We start from the raw sequence: 14,615 nt of genomic DNA on the forward strand, positions 1-14,615 counted from the left end.
GGCACGGGCCTGCAATCCCAGCTTCTTGGGAGGCAGAGAGAGGATGACTGTAATCTGAGGTCTGGGCAAAAACTTGAGACCCTATCTGAAAAACTAAAACCAGAAAGGGCTGGAGGCCTGGCTCACAAGCATGATGCCCTGAGTTCAATCTCTAGTCATTGCTTTTTAAAAATGTTTTATTTTTTGTGGTGCTAGGCTTGAACCAAGGGCCTTGTGCACATTAGGTATACACACACTGACACACACAGCTTCAATTCCACTTTATTTTGTTGCCAGTCCTGGGCCTTGGACTCAGGGCTTGAGCACTGTCCCTGGCTTCTTTTTGCTCAAGGATAGCACTCTGCCACTTGAGCCACAGCGCTCCTTCTGGCCATTTTCTGCGTATGTGGTGCTGGGGAATCGAACCCAGGGCTTCATGTATACGAGGCAAGCGCTCTTGCCACTAGGCCGTATCCCCAGCCCCAGTTGTTGCTTCTTTGTGCCTCTGGCCCTAACAAGGAAGAAGTGACTAGGAGCGTCCAGTTACGCTGCCAGCGGGGACCGGCAGCCCTTTCCTGATGACGAGTCTGTCCTAGGCCTTGTCTCACCCAGCTCTGCCCGGTGTCCTACAGTTTGGCCAGTTCCTAGGCATGGAGAGCTTGAAGCGATGTCCCAGCAAGGAATGCCACTCACCCTGGACACCAGGCCAGTCCCTTCCTTAGTGGTATGCCAGCCCTCACACAGGACCCCTTCCCGGTCACTGCTGCTGACAGGGCTGGAGACCCCAGCAACAGGCAATGAGCACCAGCTCAAGCTCAGGCTTGCCCCATCTCTCAATGCACATGGCTGCTTTGCATTTATGTGTGTCCCAAGCCTCACTGCTTCTACAACACTCACTTGTCCAAAAAATAATGCCCTCCAAATATTTGTACATTAACCTAAGAAGTAGAGCTGGACACCAGTGGCTCACGCCTGCAATCCTAGCTACTCAGGAGGCTGAGAGCTAAGGATCGCAGTTCAAAGCCAGCCTGGACAGGAAAGTCCGTGAGACTGATCTCCAATAAACCACCAGAAAATCAGAAGTGGTGCTGTCGCTGAAGTGGCAGAGTGCTAGCCTTGAGCTCAAGAGTGCAGGGATAGTGCCCAGGCCCAGAGTTCAAGCCCTACAACTGACCACCACCCCCCCCCCCCAAAAAAAAAGAAGTGGAATGAAAGCCAAACTTAGTAATTTACACCAGGAATTTGCATGCAAAATGGACCATGCTGTTCCTGATTGGGGGACCATGGTATAGGGGTTGTGGGTGTCAGAAGGGCTAATTAATGATGCCCCTCCTCCAAATTCTGTCATGCTTAAGATCTACGCTATATGTACGTATATGCTTTTTATTGCTAGTCCTGGGGCTGGGGCTTGAACTCAGGGCCTGGCACTGTCGCTGAACTTTCTTTTGCTCAAGGCTAGTGCTCTACCACTTGAGCCACAGCGCCACTTCTAGCCTTGTTTATGTGGTACTGAGGAATTGAATTCAGGGCTTCATGTATGCTAGGCAAGCACTCTACCATTAAGCCACATTCCCAGTCTCCTTCCTCTCTCTCTCCTCTTTCCAAGTGGCCACAGCCTCAGTCAGCTTGGAGGTCAATGGCCTCATTCCAGTGTTGCCAGCACAATTCTATCTTGGTGAGTTTGTTTGGTGATGCCTTAGATAGTCCTTGGGCTTCTTATCAAAACTATTATTTGCTAGGCTGGGATCTGAATGGTTTGGTGATGTTACCATCATGCAAGAATTTTCTTAATAGGCTCCAAACTTTAAGAAGCTACCAACACCTAATTGAAGGCAACATTAAATACAAGGGGAAATGAGGAAAGCAAAGGGTGACATTGTCCAACAAGGAAGGGACTCACTACCTGACTTCTGTACAGCCAGTTAGTAATAAAATATTAGAAAAAAACCAGAAATATATGCAAAAAGCTTTGTGGAAAGGTGACCTATTTACATAAAAAAAAAAAAGAGTACAGCTAGGAAAGTCAGTGGCTTGCAGGAGGCAACACTGGAAGGGCCTGTGCTACAGAATCAGTTAAAACCATTCCGTTACTCAGTAATGAGAAACACACACCACAGAAGTTGTGTTTTACAAAGTTTTAAATACAGCCTGAAGATGAAAACTGCTTTTCATAGGGCGGACATGTCATGTGACTGTTTTCGGTTCCTTCATCGTGTAGCAGATGCCAGCCAGCACTGTGGACAAGGTAGGGAGACCACAAGGGCAGCACGGGCGGCTGGCAGACCCCGCCGTGCGCAGCAGCAGGCCCAGCTGTGGACTGGCCAGGGTCGGTGCTAGGAGCCGCTTGTGGCTCCGAGGGCTTTCTGTAGGATGGTGTTCTCCAACGACAAGGCCCAGCGAGTCTGTGTGACGTCTGGAAGTCCACTAGCAGAGGTGGGGTTCCGCCAGCGGTCACTCGATCTCATTCTTCGTGCTGACAAAGCACCTCATTTAGTCACTCGGGAAGAATTTATTTTCTTGATATCCACGGGGCTAAGAATCAACGTTCCATTTTTGAATTTCCCAACCTGTCCAATCTGTCCACTTGACAAAATGCTGGGAGCCAACTTCTTCTTGGCTTTCCTGTGTTCCAGGTAGAGGAAAGGTGCCAGGTAGTGAGGTGTAGGAGGAAGCACCATAAACCACTCAGCCTGCCTGACCACCCCTCCCTTCCTGTGCAGACCCTGGCCACTGCAGCCGACCAACACTTCCTGCCTTGAGTGTTGACCTGACCCACCCAGTGACCCTTTACAACGCCCCACTGCAGCCTCTTCCTAGGGCCTGCCAGTGCTGTGCTGTAGTCACCACACTCGGTGCATCTCCCTCCCTACAACACACACTTGCCCGTCTCTCTCCCTACAAAGCACGTTCCAGGGTCATCACTACATATCCGTTTATCTGGGCGCCTCCCTCCCTACAACACACATCCCAGGACAAGGCTCCCAAACAGCCGACCTAACAGATACACATTGTGGCATACACAAGGGCAGAAGGGACCCAAGAAAGAGGATTGCGAGTGGATCCTTGAACAGTAACTGGGAGAGAGGCGCAGCGACCATAACAAATGTAGGGATATGGCTGCAGTGTTTCACGTCTGTTATCCTAGCTTCCTCTCAGGAGGCTGAGATGTAAGGATTACAGTTCAAAGCCAGCACTCCAGAAAAGTCCAGGAGACACCCATCTCCAATTAACCACCAAAAAAAAAAAAGCAAAAAAAAGCCAGAAGTGGAGCTGAGGTTAAAGTAGTAGAGTACTAGCCATGAGCTAAAAAGCCCAAAGAGCATTCCCTGCCCTGATTTCAAGTCCCAAGACTGGCACGCACACAAAACTCTAGGAAGTAAGCTGTGGGCAGGAGTTGTCACTCTAGCACCATGGAGCAGACTTCGCAGTGACCAGTGGGCTCCCAGGAGGGGAGGCCAGGTGGAGATTCTGCTGTAGCACAGCACACACACGTTTCAGGAGAAAAGGCCCACTGTCAGCTGAGGCAGCTGGTCTTTGGTGACAGTGGCTGATCTTTATTGTCAACCTGACCAGACCAAGAGACACCTAGATTATCAAAGTACAGCTCTGGGTGTCCGTGGAGGCTTATTTGGAGATGACTAGGTCCAGAGGGCTCTGGCCTGGTCGGTGGTTTATAGCATGGATGTATACTGTAAGGTGGCATAAAGTAGAAGGCAGAGTCTACCAGAAGGAAGTGGGTCACTGGTAGGATGTAGTTTGCGCTGGCACAATGTCTCCCCTTGCCTGTTTCCTGGAAACTACAATGTAAAGTGTTCTGCTGGGCCAAAACTTCCTGCCTCTGGACCAGAACCACAACAAGTCCTCCCTGTTGAAGCAGTGTCAGCCAGGAATTAGGTCACTGACCCAACCCAACAGAGACATTTACACGAAAGCTCCATTTCAGATCCCCTCAGAGGCTGATCAGAGTGACCACGGCAGGGAAGCACTGTGGTGGGCAGTCTAATGGGCTGCTGGACTGCACCCTTTCCCAGACACCATGGCAGAACTAACAAGGGCTTAGCGAGGGCTTGGCCTTGCAACAGCTGCTGTTACTCACCGGTCCTCCTGCAGCTTTCTCTTCTTTTTCTTGAAAATAGCTGTATCCCGAGCCTGATTTTAGAATTTAAGATAATACACGTGTCATCAGTGGATAACAGAGAGTCCAAAACAACTGCAAGAATCTGGGCATTGATGGCTCATGCCAGGAATCTTAGCTATTCAAGAGGCTGAGATCCAAGGAATGTCGTTCAATGACAACCCAGGCAAGAAAGCCCGTGAGACTTTTATCTCCTATTCATCACTATAAAGCTGGAAGCTGAGCTGTGGCTCAGGTAGCAGAGGGCAAGCCTTGAGCACAAGAGCTCAGGGACAGCACCCAGGACTGGCATACATGCAACAGAGCCACCCAGCTGCCATCTATTTTCAAGACGTTTTCCACGTGGCCTCAGAGATGCCAGTTTCAGTCTCACCAAACTCAAGTGTTCCCAGCTGGCATGGGGGAGTGTGGGGCTCCTCTGCGATGTCCCAGATGCCCCAGCTGGGGTTAGCAAGTGTGGCTGATCCCAAGTGGGGGAGCCATCGCCTGCATGCTCTGGCTCTGGGAGGGGCAGGCCATGCTCATCTTTCTACCCTAGTTTAAAAGCGGAAGACATCACACTTACCACTCTCTCTTCTTCTTCCTTTGTGGCTTTTTTCTCTTTGATCTGTGCCTGCAAAACCTTGTAATTCACATAACTCTTTTTGGGAGGCTGAAATGAAAGAATGAGGACAAACCATCAGTTTTTATTCTGCAAAAGATGCCTCTTGCACCCAATCCGGCAGCGGAAGGCAGCCCTCACCTTGGCACCCAGCATGATGGCACGCTCCTGTTCCAGCATTCTTTCTTTTCCTTTCCCATAACCTGTGATCCCAAAGCGGTGCACCTCCAAGCGAGCCTGTGGACAGACACAATGTGACCCCATGAGTCCCGCTCCGTGACTGCAGAGTAGTTCAGTGAGTGAGCGCAGTGGGATCACGAGTGTATCTCGCTCAGTGAGGGCCGTGGGATCACGAGTGTATCTCGCTCAGTGAGGGCGGTGGGATCACGAGTGTATCTCGCTCAGTGAGGGCGGTGGGATCACGAGTGTATCTCGCTCAGTGAGGGCGGTGGGATCACGAGTGTATCTCGCTCAGTGACGATGGTGGGAGGAGTGTATCTCGCTCAGTGACGATGGTGGGAGGAGTGTATTTCGCTCAGTGACGGCGGTGGGATCACGAGTGTATCTCGCTCAGTGAGGGCGGTGGGATCACGAGTGTTATCTCGCTCAGGGACGATGGTGGAATCTGTCAACTGTTCCCTCACTGCCGACAAGCAAAATATTCACTGCTACTGTAAAGCTAATCTCCTAAAAATGTATAGTAAATATAGTGAAGATAAACATCAAATTAACTCTTAAGTAAATTAGCAATCTCCAACCGTACCTTTTCTAGGTTAAATTCTTGAACATCCACATCTTTCTCACAGACACTAGTTTTAATCTGCAAAGACAAGAGTTCTTATTAAAATCGACGGTTACTATATCATGGTATTCATTTTATATTTATTTATTTTGCTGGTCCAGGGGCTTGAACTTAGGGCCTGGGGGCTATTCCTGTGCTTCCCCCAAGGCTGGTGCTCTACTACTTGAGCCATAGCTCCATTTCCAGCTTTTTCTGTGATTAATTGGGAGATAAGAATCACTGCTTTCTTGCCAAGGCTAGCTTCAGACCATGATCCTATGGTCTCTGTTTCCCGAGTAGCTAGGATTACAGGCATGAGCTACCTGCACCTGGCTTCCATGATTCCCAGGTCTCAGCTACTCAGGAGAGTAGCTAGGCTTATAGGTGTGAGCCACCAGCCAGTGTTTCATACATGCAAAGGAACCAAAGGAGCATTCTCAAGAGAAATTTGCATATCTAGGTTCACTGCTGTATCATTTACAACAGCTAAAACATCAAGACAATCCGAAAGTCTAGCAACAGATGAATTAAAAAAATCGTGTGGTATGTGTCTCAAGTGGCAGAACACCTGCCTAGCAAGCTGAAATCAAGTTAAAATCCCAACAACAGAAGAAAGAGGGAGAAAATGTGTCCTTAAGACCTCCAGAGGTTAAGGGATAAAGAAAGAGGGCAAAGTTGGTGAGAGGACGATGTGCCTCCAATGTCCAGGCAGGACATTCTGCTCCAGGATGGGTGTAGGAGGAGCCCAGGATGCCTGAGCAGAGGGGTTAGAAGGTGAAATGCTGTGAGTCATTCTCTTTCCTTCCCTCCTATTTAGAATGATGGCTAGCAAACCTCCCAAGTTCAACATTTGAAAAGCATCAGATTTCTAGCAAGGGTGGAAATTGGCTTTACTTCTAATGAGAAATGATACGGTTGCAAATTCTGTCAAAACACATGACTCACTGTGCCTACACATCTTCTCACTGTGGCTTCTAGCAGACAGAATTCACCAGAAGCTTGGGATCATAAGGAAACTACCATGAAACAATCTATGTTTGGCTAACAGTAGCTGTCCCATTCAATGCTGGCCCGGTCTGTTTAGACAGGGAGCAGCTGTGAGCACCGTGTAGCCTCTGGGCAGGTACAAGTGCCATGGAGGACAGAGGACAGAGGACAGAGCTGGTGACAGAGTGAGCCACCATGCTGCCACTCACCTATGCTCAGAGTACCCTGTGCCACACAGACACAAGTCCAAATGTAACACAGCCCGTCCTGTGCTTTGTACCCCCAACAGGTGTGCACCAGGCTCAGGAAACAACCAAAACATCTTCCAAGTATGGCTTAGATTTTTAAAAATACATTAGTTAAAATGTCCAACTTGCCAGGAGCTGGTGGCTCACTCCTGTAATCCTAGTTACTCTCATGAGGCTGAGATCTGAGGATCACAGTTCAAAGCCAGCCCAGGCCATGAGATTCTTATCTTCTATTAACCACCAGAAAACCAGAAGTGGTGCTGTGTCTCAAAGTAGTAGAGTGCTAGTCTTGAGCAGAAGAGCTTAGGGACAGCACCTAGTCACCAAGTTCAAGGCCCATGACTGAACCAAAAAAAAGTCCAACTTATCTCTACACGTCCTACCTTAAAACAAAACAAACAAAAAAACCAGGCAGTTTTAGAGTATTAAGAAGTCAGTTCCCAGCTAAGTGGTATGAACTCTTTCAACTATATTCTTTCCTGCCTAAACCCTACCCGATGCTAGGTGCTCTCAATAACTGAAGTTCAGAGTGAACCCGGTGTGCGGTGGGGTGAGCCAGAGCTGTAGGAGGGAGCAGCCTCTGGGATGCAGTGGGCACTATTGGGCAATACTGTGGGGAAACGTCTGCTGGTGCTCCGGCTGTGTACCTGCAGTACTCAACACACACGGAGGCTGACTTAACCTGCATTCCACCGCCTGTGGACAAGTACACACACCTTGAAGCCAAAAAGCCTGGGACTAGAACCTGATTCCCGAGGCTTACTTCAGATCCACAATCCTTCATCAGGTTCCAGCTTCAAATGCCAGACACCCCACACTTTGGAAGGGCAGTACTGTGAAGAGACGGAACTTAACCCACCACTTCCTGTGGAGCCAAGATGCAGCCATCACCACACAGCTGAGTGTTTCTGCGGGGCTGGGGTGCAGCTCAGGAGCAGAGCTCTCACCTCACAGGCAAGACCTGGCTGCTACCCCAGCTCTGCAAAAAGAAAGAAAGGAAGGGAGGGAGGGAGGAAAGAAAGAGAGGGAGGGAGGAAGGAAAGAAAGGGAGGAAGGGAGGGAGGAAGGAAGGAAGGAAGGAAGGAAGGAAGGAAGGAAGGAAGGAAGGAAGGAAGGAAGGAAGGAAGGAAGGAAGGAAGGAAGGAAAGGAAGGATGGGAAGGAGGGAGGAAGGAAGGAAGGAAAGGAAGGATGGGAAGGAAGGAGGAAGGAAGGAAGGGAGGAAGGATGGATCGGTGTACAACAATCTGCTAATGTACAACACATGGATGAACAAAAGTGATTGGGGGAGGGGGGTGGAGCTGGTCCTGGGGCTTGAACTTAGGGAACTGCCTCTGAACTTTTTAATTCAAGGCTAGCACTCTACCACTTGAGCCACAGCTCCACTTCTGGCATTTTCAGTAATTTATTGGAAAGAATAGTTTCACACTTTCCTGCCCGGGCTAGTTTTGAACCACAATCCTCAAATCTCAGCCTCCTAAGTCGCTAGTAGCCACATATGTCTCAGCCAAAAGTGGTGGTTAACAAGCTTCATCAGATTTGTCTGCTAAATAAATCTGTACCATTTTAAAACATCAACTCCACTCAGCTGTGATTCCAGGGCTCTGAGGGTTGAGCTGCACACAGGATGCTGTGGGATGTTGAAATCAATCAGATTCCTCTGTGAGACAGGGAGCCCCAGGAACCAGACTCAGCCAATGTTCAGAGTTTTTACAAGAGGCAAACAACACTGTTACAGGACGCAGAAACCCCTCTCTACCTGCAGCACACACTTGAGAACAGGCTGCGGTTCCCTCAAGGTCCTCAAGGTGAGAAATGCGGAGGTGGGAACTGGCAACATCTGATGCCTTCAGGCTACTCCCAGATGAACTCAAGGCTTAAGAAACTTTTTCCTCCCAGGCACCAGACACCAAGGAAAGAATGGGTTCATTCACTCAGGCTTCAGGCCTCAATTTCAAACCTGCACCATTACACAAAACCACTCACTCTAGCCTTGGCCGATGCTGCTGCTCACCCATTCGGACTCCATATTCTTCTCAAAGAAAATCTATCAGTTCACCTCCCACCCTCACTTTTTTTTCTTTTGGTGCCAATACAGGGGTTTTATCTCAGGAACCTGGACACTATCCCTTAGCCTTTTCACTCGAGGATGGCGCTCTACCACTTGAGCTACAGCTCCACTTATGGCTTTTTGGTGGTTAACTGGAGAGAAGAGTCTCATGGACTTTCCTACCTAGACTGGCGATCCTCAGGTCTCAGCCTCCTGCGTAGCTAGGGTTACAGGAATGAGCCACCAGCACCCAGCTTCCCCAACGTTCTTTGGCGGCTTCCCACACACTCTGAAGTCATGGGGTCCTTCCACTCCTGAAATAAGGAGAGGGTGGCTGGCCTCCCCTGGCCTCCTACGTGAGCTCACACCACTGTCCCCTCTGTCCTACTCCCGCTGCCTAGACAGCTCCTTACTGCAGTCAGGTGTTTCACATCCCGGGCTTCTCCCCGGATTGGCCGCTTCTCCCTGCCTCGCACCATGTTGGCAGCCGCGGTACCTCCTCAAACCTGAGTATGCTCCTAGACAAGCCCATGAAAACCTGCTATAACATACAACCAATGGGATCAAAGCCTATGCTGGTTCACGTCTAAGTTCTGGGGAAGGCCATTTCCTGGGCTCAGCAGGCTAGACAGCTAGACTATTACCCAAGTGGTCTCTACATTCTCCTTTCTCAAGTTCTCATTTTATCACATATTTCTGCCACTCTCAATGTGAGTTGTCCCAGTGGCTCATGAGCTTCCAGAGAACAAGGCCAGAGACTCCACGTCGCAGCTCTTGGTGTAACGCGGTGTTCTAATGGATGCGGGTGTGCCACTGTGGCCACTTCACACACTATAGTGCCAGTACTGCGAGCCTTTCCACACACTTCTCCCACTCCCTACTCATATTTTCAAACGATAATTTTTTGGTCTTTTTGTGGGGGAGGGGGCAACAGCGGTACACAGAAGTGTAGAGCAGAAGGGTGAACAAATGCAGTTGTGAACTATGTAACTGTAGGCAGAGATGGGAGGGGAGAAAAGTAAAGGAAGGGGCAACATTGTCCAAGAAGCATATTGTATGAATTACCAGACTTATGGCATTATAACCTCTTTGTACAATACTTTAGTAATGAGAATAAATTTATACTTACAAAAAAAAAAAAAAAAAGGAAAGGCAGGCTGGACAATTGTGGCTTATGTGAGATCTGAGGATAGCTGTTCAAGGCCACCCCAGGCAGGAAAGTCCATGAAACTTTTTTTAACTATTTTTTTTTCTTTTTTGGTACTGGGGATTGAACCCAGGACGTTGCACTTGCTAGGCAAGCGCTTTGCCACAGAGCTACATCCCAGCCCTCATGAAACTTTTATCTCCAATTAAACCACTAAAAAGCTAGAGGTGAAGCTGTGGCTCAAGTGGCAGTGTTAGCCTTAAGACAAAAAAGCTCAGGGACAGCACCCATGCCCTGAGTTCAAGCCCAGAAAAGAGGATGAAGGGAAGGGGAGAAGGAGGAAGAGCAAAAAGCAAGACAACAAAAGGATACATGAAAATTTTCATTAGGCAGAAAATATAAGCACAGTGAAAAACAGCTTGCTTGGAATGTTCAGAAAATGCTGCATTACTGAGATGGGAAAAGACAGGCCCATCCACCCACCTTCTGTGGTGAACACAGAATGACCTGGAACCTGAGAGATGGGGAAAAGACTAGGCCATGCAACAGCCTTCGGTGGTGAACACAGAATGATCTGGAACCTGAGAGACAGGAAAAGGCCGGCCTACGCACCGGCTTTCGGTGGTGAACACAGTATGATATGGAACGTGAGAGGTGGGAAAAGGCAGGCCCACGCACGGGCCTTCGGTGGTGAACACAGAATGATCTGGAACCTGAGAGATGGGAAAAGGCCGGCCCACGCACCGGCCTTCGGTGGTGAACACAGAATGATCTGGAACGTGAGAGGTGGGAAAAGGCCAGCCCACGCACCGACCTTCGGTGGTGAACACAGAATGAGCTGGAACATTAGAGACGGGAAAAGGCAGGCCCACGCAACGGCCTTCGGTGGTGAACACAGAATGATCTGGAACCCGAGAGGTGGGAAAAGGCAGGCCCACGCACCGGCCTTCGGTGGTGAACACAGAATGATCTGGAACCTGAGAGGTGGGAAAAGGCCGGCCCACTCACAGGCCTTCGGTGGTGAACACAGAATGAGCTGGAACATTAGAGACGGGAAAAGGCCGGCCCACGCACGGGCCTTCGGTGGTGAACACAGAATGAGCTGGAACATTAGAGACGGGAAAAGGCCGGCCCACGCAACGGCCTTCGGTGGTGAACACAGAATGATCTGGAACCTAAGATGCTCCATGTCAGTGTTCCTCTGCTAAGTTAGTTACTAAGTTACTCTGGTCACAGATCCCGGCAGGGTCCACTAACGTAAGGCCAGCTGACCAGCTCTGGCTGCCTCAAGGCCATTTCTTGGCTTTCTTGGCTCTGAGTACCACTATTGGGAGCATAAGAGCTGGAACTCTGACCTAGAACCTTAAGATCAAGATATGGAGTGTCCTAATAGAAAAAGATGAGTGAAGTGGGCATGGATTGACACCTGAAATCTAGAATACATACTTGTTTTGCTTTGCACTACTGGCAATTGAACCTAGGACCACACAAATGCTAGGCAAGGGCTCTACCACTGAGCTGTATCCTAGCCTGACAGATTTTTTTTTTTTTAAAAACAATAAAGAAGCAAGAAGCAGTAGCTTAGGTCCATAATCTCTGCTCCCGAGGAAGCTGATATATGAGAATGACAGTTTATGACCAGCCCAGATAAAACAATCCCAAGTGCTCCAAGTGGCCTAGTGCCAGACAGAGTCAAAGCCAAGTGAGAGCATGGGGGCGAGCGAGCGCAAGTCTCAAAAACATACAATGAAGATGTGGCAGCACTGACATTGCTCATAAAACCATGAAGAACGATGTAGGCCAGGTGCCAGTGGCTCATACCTGTAATCCTAGCTACTCAGGAAGTTGAGATCTGAGGATCGTGATTTGGAGCCAGATGGGGCAGGAAAGCCTATGAGACTCATCTCCGATTAACCTACTCTCACCTAAAACAGCTGGAAGCAGAGCTGTGGCTCATGTGGTAGAGCATTAGACTGAAGTGGAAAAAAACAAACAAACAACTGAGGGGCAGCACCAGGCCCTGAGTTCAAAACCCAAGACTGGTGTGCACATGCACATATGCACACACACCCAAACACAATACAAGCTATCTTTGTAGCAGATAACCTACAGTTCCCAGAAAGACATAGCCATGCCCTATGCTCTAAAACCTGTGAATGTGACTTGCTTGGAAAAAGGATCTCTAGAATAGAGACCATCTGGGTTTAGGGTATCCTTGTAAGAAGAGCAAAGGAAATCTGAGACCCAGCTCCATAAGAATGAAAGCCATGTAAAGAGGCAGCGCTGTAGTTTGCAACCACTAAGCAAAGGTCTGGAGCCACCTCCGGTCAGAGGCCAGGCATCTCCCTAGAGCCCCAGAGGAAGTACAGTGGGCTCATAAACTCAAGTTTGGGCTTCTAGCCTCCAGAACGGCAAGACAATGAATTAGTGTTGCTTTAAGTCACTACTGTTGTAGCAAGCTGTTATAGCAGCCTTAAAAACTAATACAATTTCAGGGGCTGGGAATGTGGCTTAGTGGCACAGTGCTTACCTACCATGCATGAGGCTCTTGGTTTGATTCCTCAGTACGACATAAACAGAAAAAAGCCAGAAGTGGCGCTGTGGCTCAAGTGGTAGAGTGCTAGCCTTGAGCCAAAGAAGCTCAGGGACAGTCCCTAGGCCCTGAGTTCAGCCCCTGTCTCATGGACTTTGCTGCCTGGGCTAGCTTCAAACTGAGAGATCCTCAAATGTCAGCTAGGATTACAGGCATGGGCCACTGGTGCCTGGCCTCAATTTCTTTTTTTTGATAAACACAGGTTTATAAGACAGGGAAAATGCGAAAGAAATGAGTTATTTGTATTTTTAACAGTGAATTTGCCAAAGTCATTAGGAGTGTCAGAAAGAGTTGTTGGGACAGTTGAGTTATTCTCTGACCACCACCAAACACAGGGCTAGAGTTGCAAACAGTAGGCTAACACTGCCTGGGTTCAGCCAACTCCAAAGTTCTCAAGATGGCCGTTTTTTATGACTTACAGCTGGCCAGTTCGTGTGTACCGATCTGAGTCCAGAGGACTGGAAAGTACATCTAGGTGATAGATAAGAAGTCCATGTTCAGTCCTGCAAAGCATTTGGCAAATTCTCAGCCCTGAGCATGGCCTTTGGGGGGCCCTGGTACAATCTACAAAAACAGTTACCTAAGGACAAAATCACCATACTCACATCACCCAACTCATTACCTTTGTGTGTTCATCTTGAACTGGCTTCAGTCTCCTTTTTTTACTTCTGCTGTGAAATTCTACAACTTCAACTAGTCCCTTGTTCTTTTGGGGGGTAGGCAACACTGCAGAAGCAGCAGGGACTTCTGGTCCTGAAGGGAAAGCTGGGGATGGGACAGCGGGAGCACAGTGCAATTCTTCTCTGAGTTCCTTGAAAAAGCTGGATGCGCTCTTCCTCTGGCATCTTGCGAGAGAGTCAGGTGGGGGGGCCAGCTCCACGGCCACCGGGGATACAGCCTCCACATCTCTCTTCTGGGTGCCTCTCTTTCTGATTCTCTTCTGCTCTGTCTCCCCTCCTGTCTCTCCTATTCGTTGAAACACAAGACAAAGCGTTCCAGTTCTGGCTAACACTAATATCAAGTCATGTGAATATATTTGTACATAAGCCACAGTGACAATGAGACAGTTTTTCAAGTCAGATCTACCCGCACAACTTGTAGTATTCAAACTGCAGTCATCTGGGCTGGGGATATGGCCTAGTGGCAAGAGTGCTTGCCTCCTACTGCAGTCATCTTTCTTAAGTAACTTTATTTATTCATGTCTTTGACCTTAATTTAATTAGCACAATTCATCTGGTCCTCACCTCACACCTTACTCCACGCGTTACCTTCGTAACCTTGTTCCTAGGCCTGGAATTCCCAAGTGGTTCATACTTTGTTCTATAAACACCTGCTATGACCCTACTGGTTCCTTAAAACACTTCCTGGGGTTAAAGGTATATGGTCTTCCTACTTTCGTTCTTTCTTTCACTTTTGCACCAAGGAGAACCTAGGGTGACTGACTTGAATATTTTCTTCTCAGACTCGCGCCCACAGTTTGTTTCATCTGTTCCAACTGTGACTTGACCAAAACTCCAGACCTCATTCCTCACCGACCCTAGGAACACCCCCGAGCTGTACCTAAGGCTTAGGAATCTACCGAGCGGGCCGGCACGAGTTCGGCCTGCGGGTCTCCGTACGGCCGGTGTGGGCATACACGACACTCGGGATGTAGAGAAGACTTCCACCGTGGGGAGGTCGGGGGCGGCCATCTCCGCGCTCCCAAGGCCGTGGGGTGCGGAGAGGGGTCGGGGCACGGGACCTCGAACTCGGCAACTTCCTGGGCCTCCCCTGCCACTGCGCTCACTAGACGTCACGACGGTGGGCACGGTTGCGGTGACTGGGCGCCGCGGGGCGGCCGCGGAGGGCCGGACACGCGGGGGGCCCCCTCCCCCCTCCCCCCCGGGGCGCCCCGCACGCCCAGCCCGGACCGCCGGGCGCCCCGCGCTCACCCAGGTCGTAGAGGGTCTGCAGCAGGGCGTCCAGGGCCGCCTCGGAGCCCGCGGAGGCGGCCGGCCCGAGCTCCGGCTCCCTCGGGGCCGGCATGCCGCCCGCGCGGACCGCCCGCCCTTCCGCTTCCGGCGCGCGCGGCGCGCGTGCGCGTGCGCGTGCGCCG

General features: G+C 49.9%; 1 protein-coding gene across 2 annotated transcripts; it reads right to left on the minus strand.

Annotated features, from left to right (window-relative positions):
• Nucleotides 1-2,099: 2,099 nt before the first annotated feature.
• C18H1orf131 (chromosome 18 C1orf131 homolog) lies at nt 2,100-14,566 on the minus strand. 2 transcript variants are annotated; one of them, XM_048367539.1, is made up of 7 exons: nt 14,452-14,566; nt 13,143-13,486; nt 5,479-5,535; nt 4,857-4,952; nt 4,680-4,766; nt 4,076-4,128; nt 2,100-2,601 (listed from the first exon to the last, which is right to left on the minus strand). In XM_048367539.1, the coding sequence occupies exons 1-7, from the start codon at nt 14,543-14,545 to the stop codon at nt 2,466-2,468; spliced, it is 867 nt and encodes a 288-aa protein (XP_048223496.1). In that variant the 5' UTR covers nt 14,546-14,566; the 3' UTR covers nt 2,100-2,465. The 2 variants fall into 2 exon arrangements, with proteins under 2 accessions (XP_048223496.1, XP_048223495.1); XM_048367538.1 differs by having other exon boundaries at nt 4,076-4,131.
• Nucleotides 14,567-14,615: the final 49 nt, after the last annotated feature.

Source organism: Perognathus longimembris, chromosome 18, assembly GCF_023159225.1.
Source record: "Perognathus longimembris pacificus isolate PPM17 chromosome 18, ASM2315922v1, whole genome shotgun sequence".
Taxonomy (NCBI): domain Eukaryota; kingdom Metazoa; phylum Chordata; class Mammalia; order Rodentia; family Heteromyidae; genus Perognathus; species Perognathus longimembris.

Coding starts and splice junctions, on each gene's coding strand:
- C18H1orf131 (XM_048367538.1), bottom strand. CDS start 14,545: ATGCCGGCCCCGAGGGAGCCGGAGCTCGGGCCGGCCGCCTCCGCGGGC. Junction 5,536..13,142: donor TTCAAGATGAACACACAAAG/GTAATGAGTTGG, acceptor TTGTCTTTGCAG/ATTAAAACTAGTGTCTGTGA. Junction 4,953..5,478: donor AAGAATTTAACCTAGAAAAG/GTACGGTTGGAG, acceptor GTCTGTCCACAG/GCTCGCTTGGAGGTGCACCG.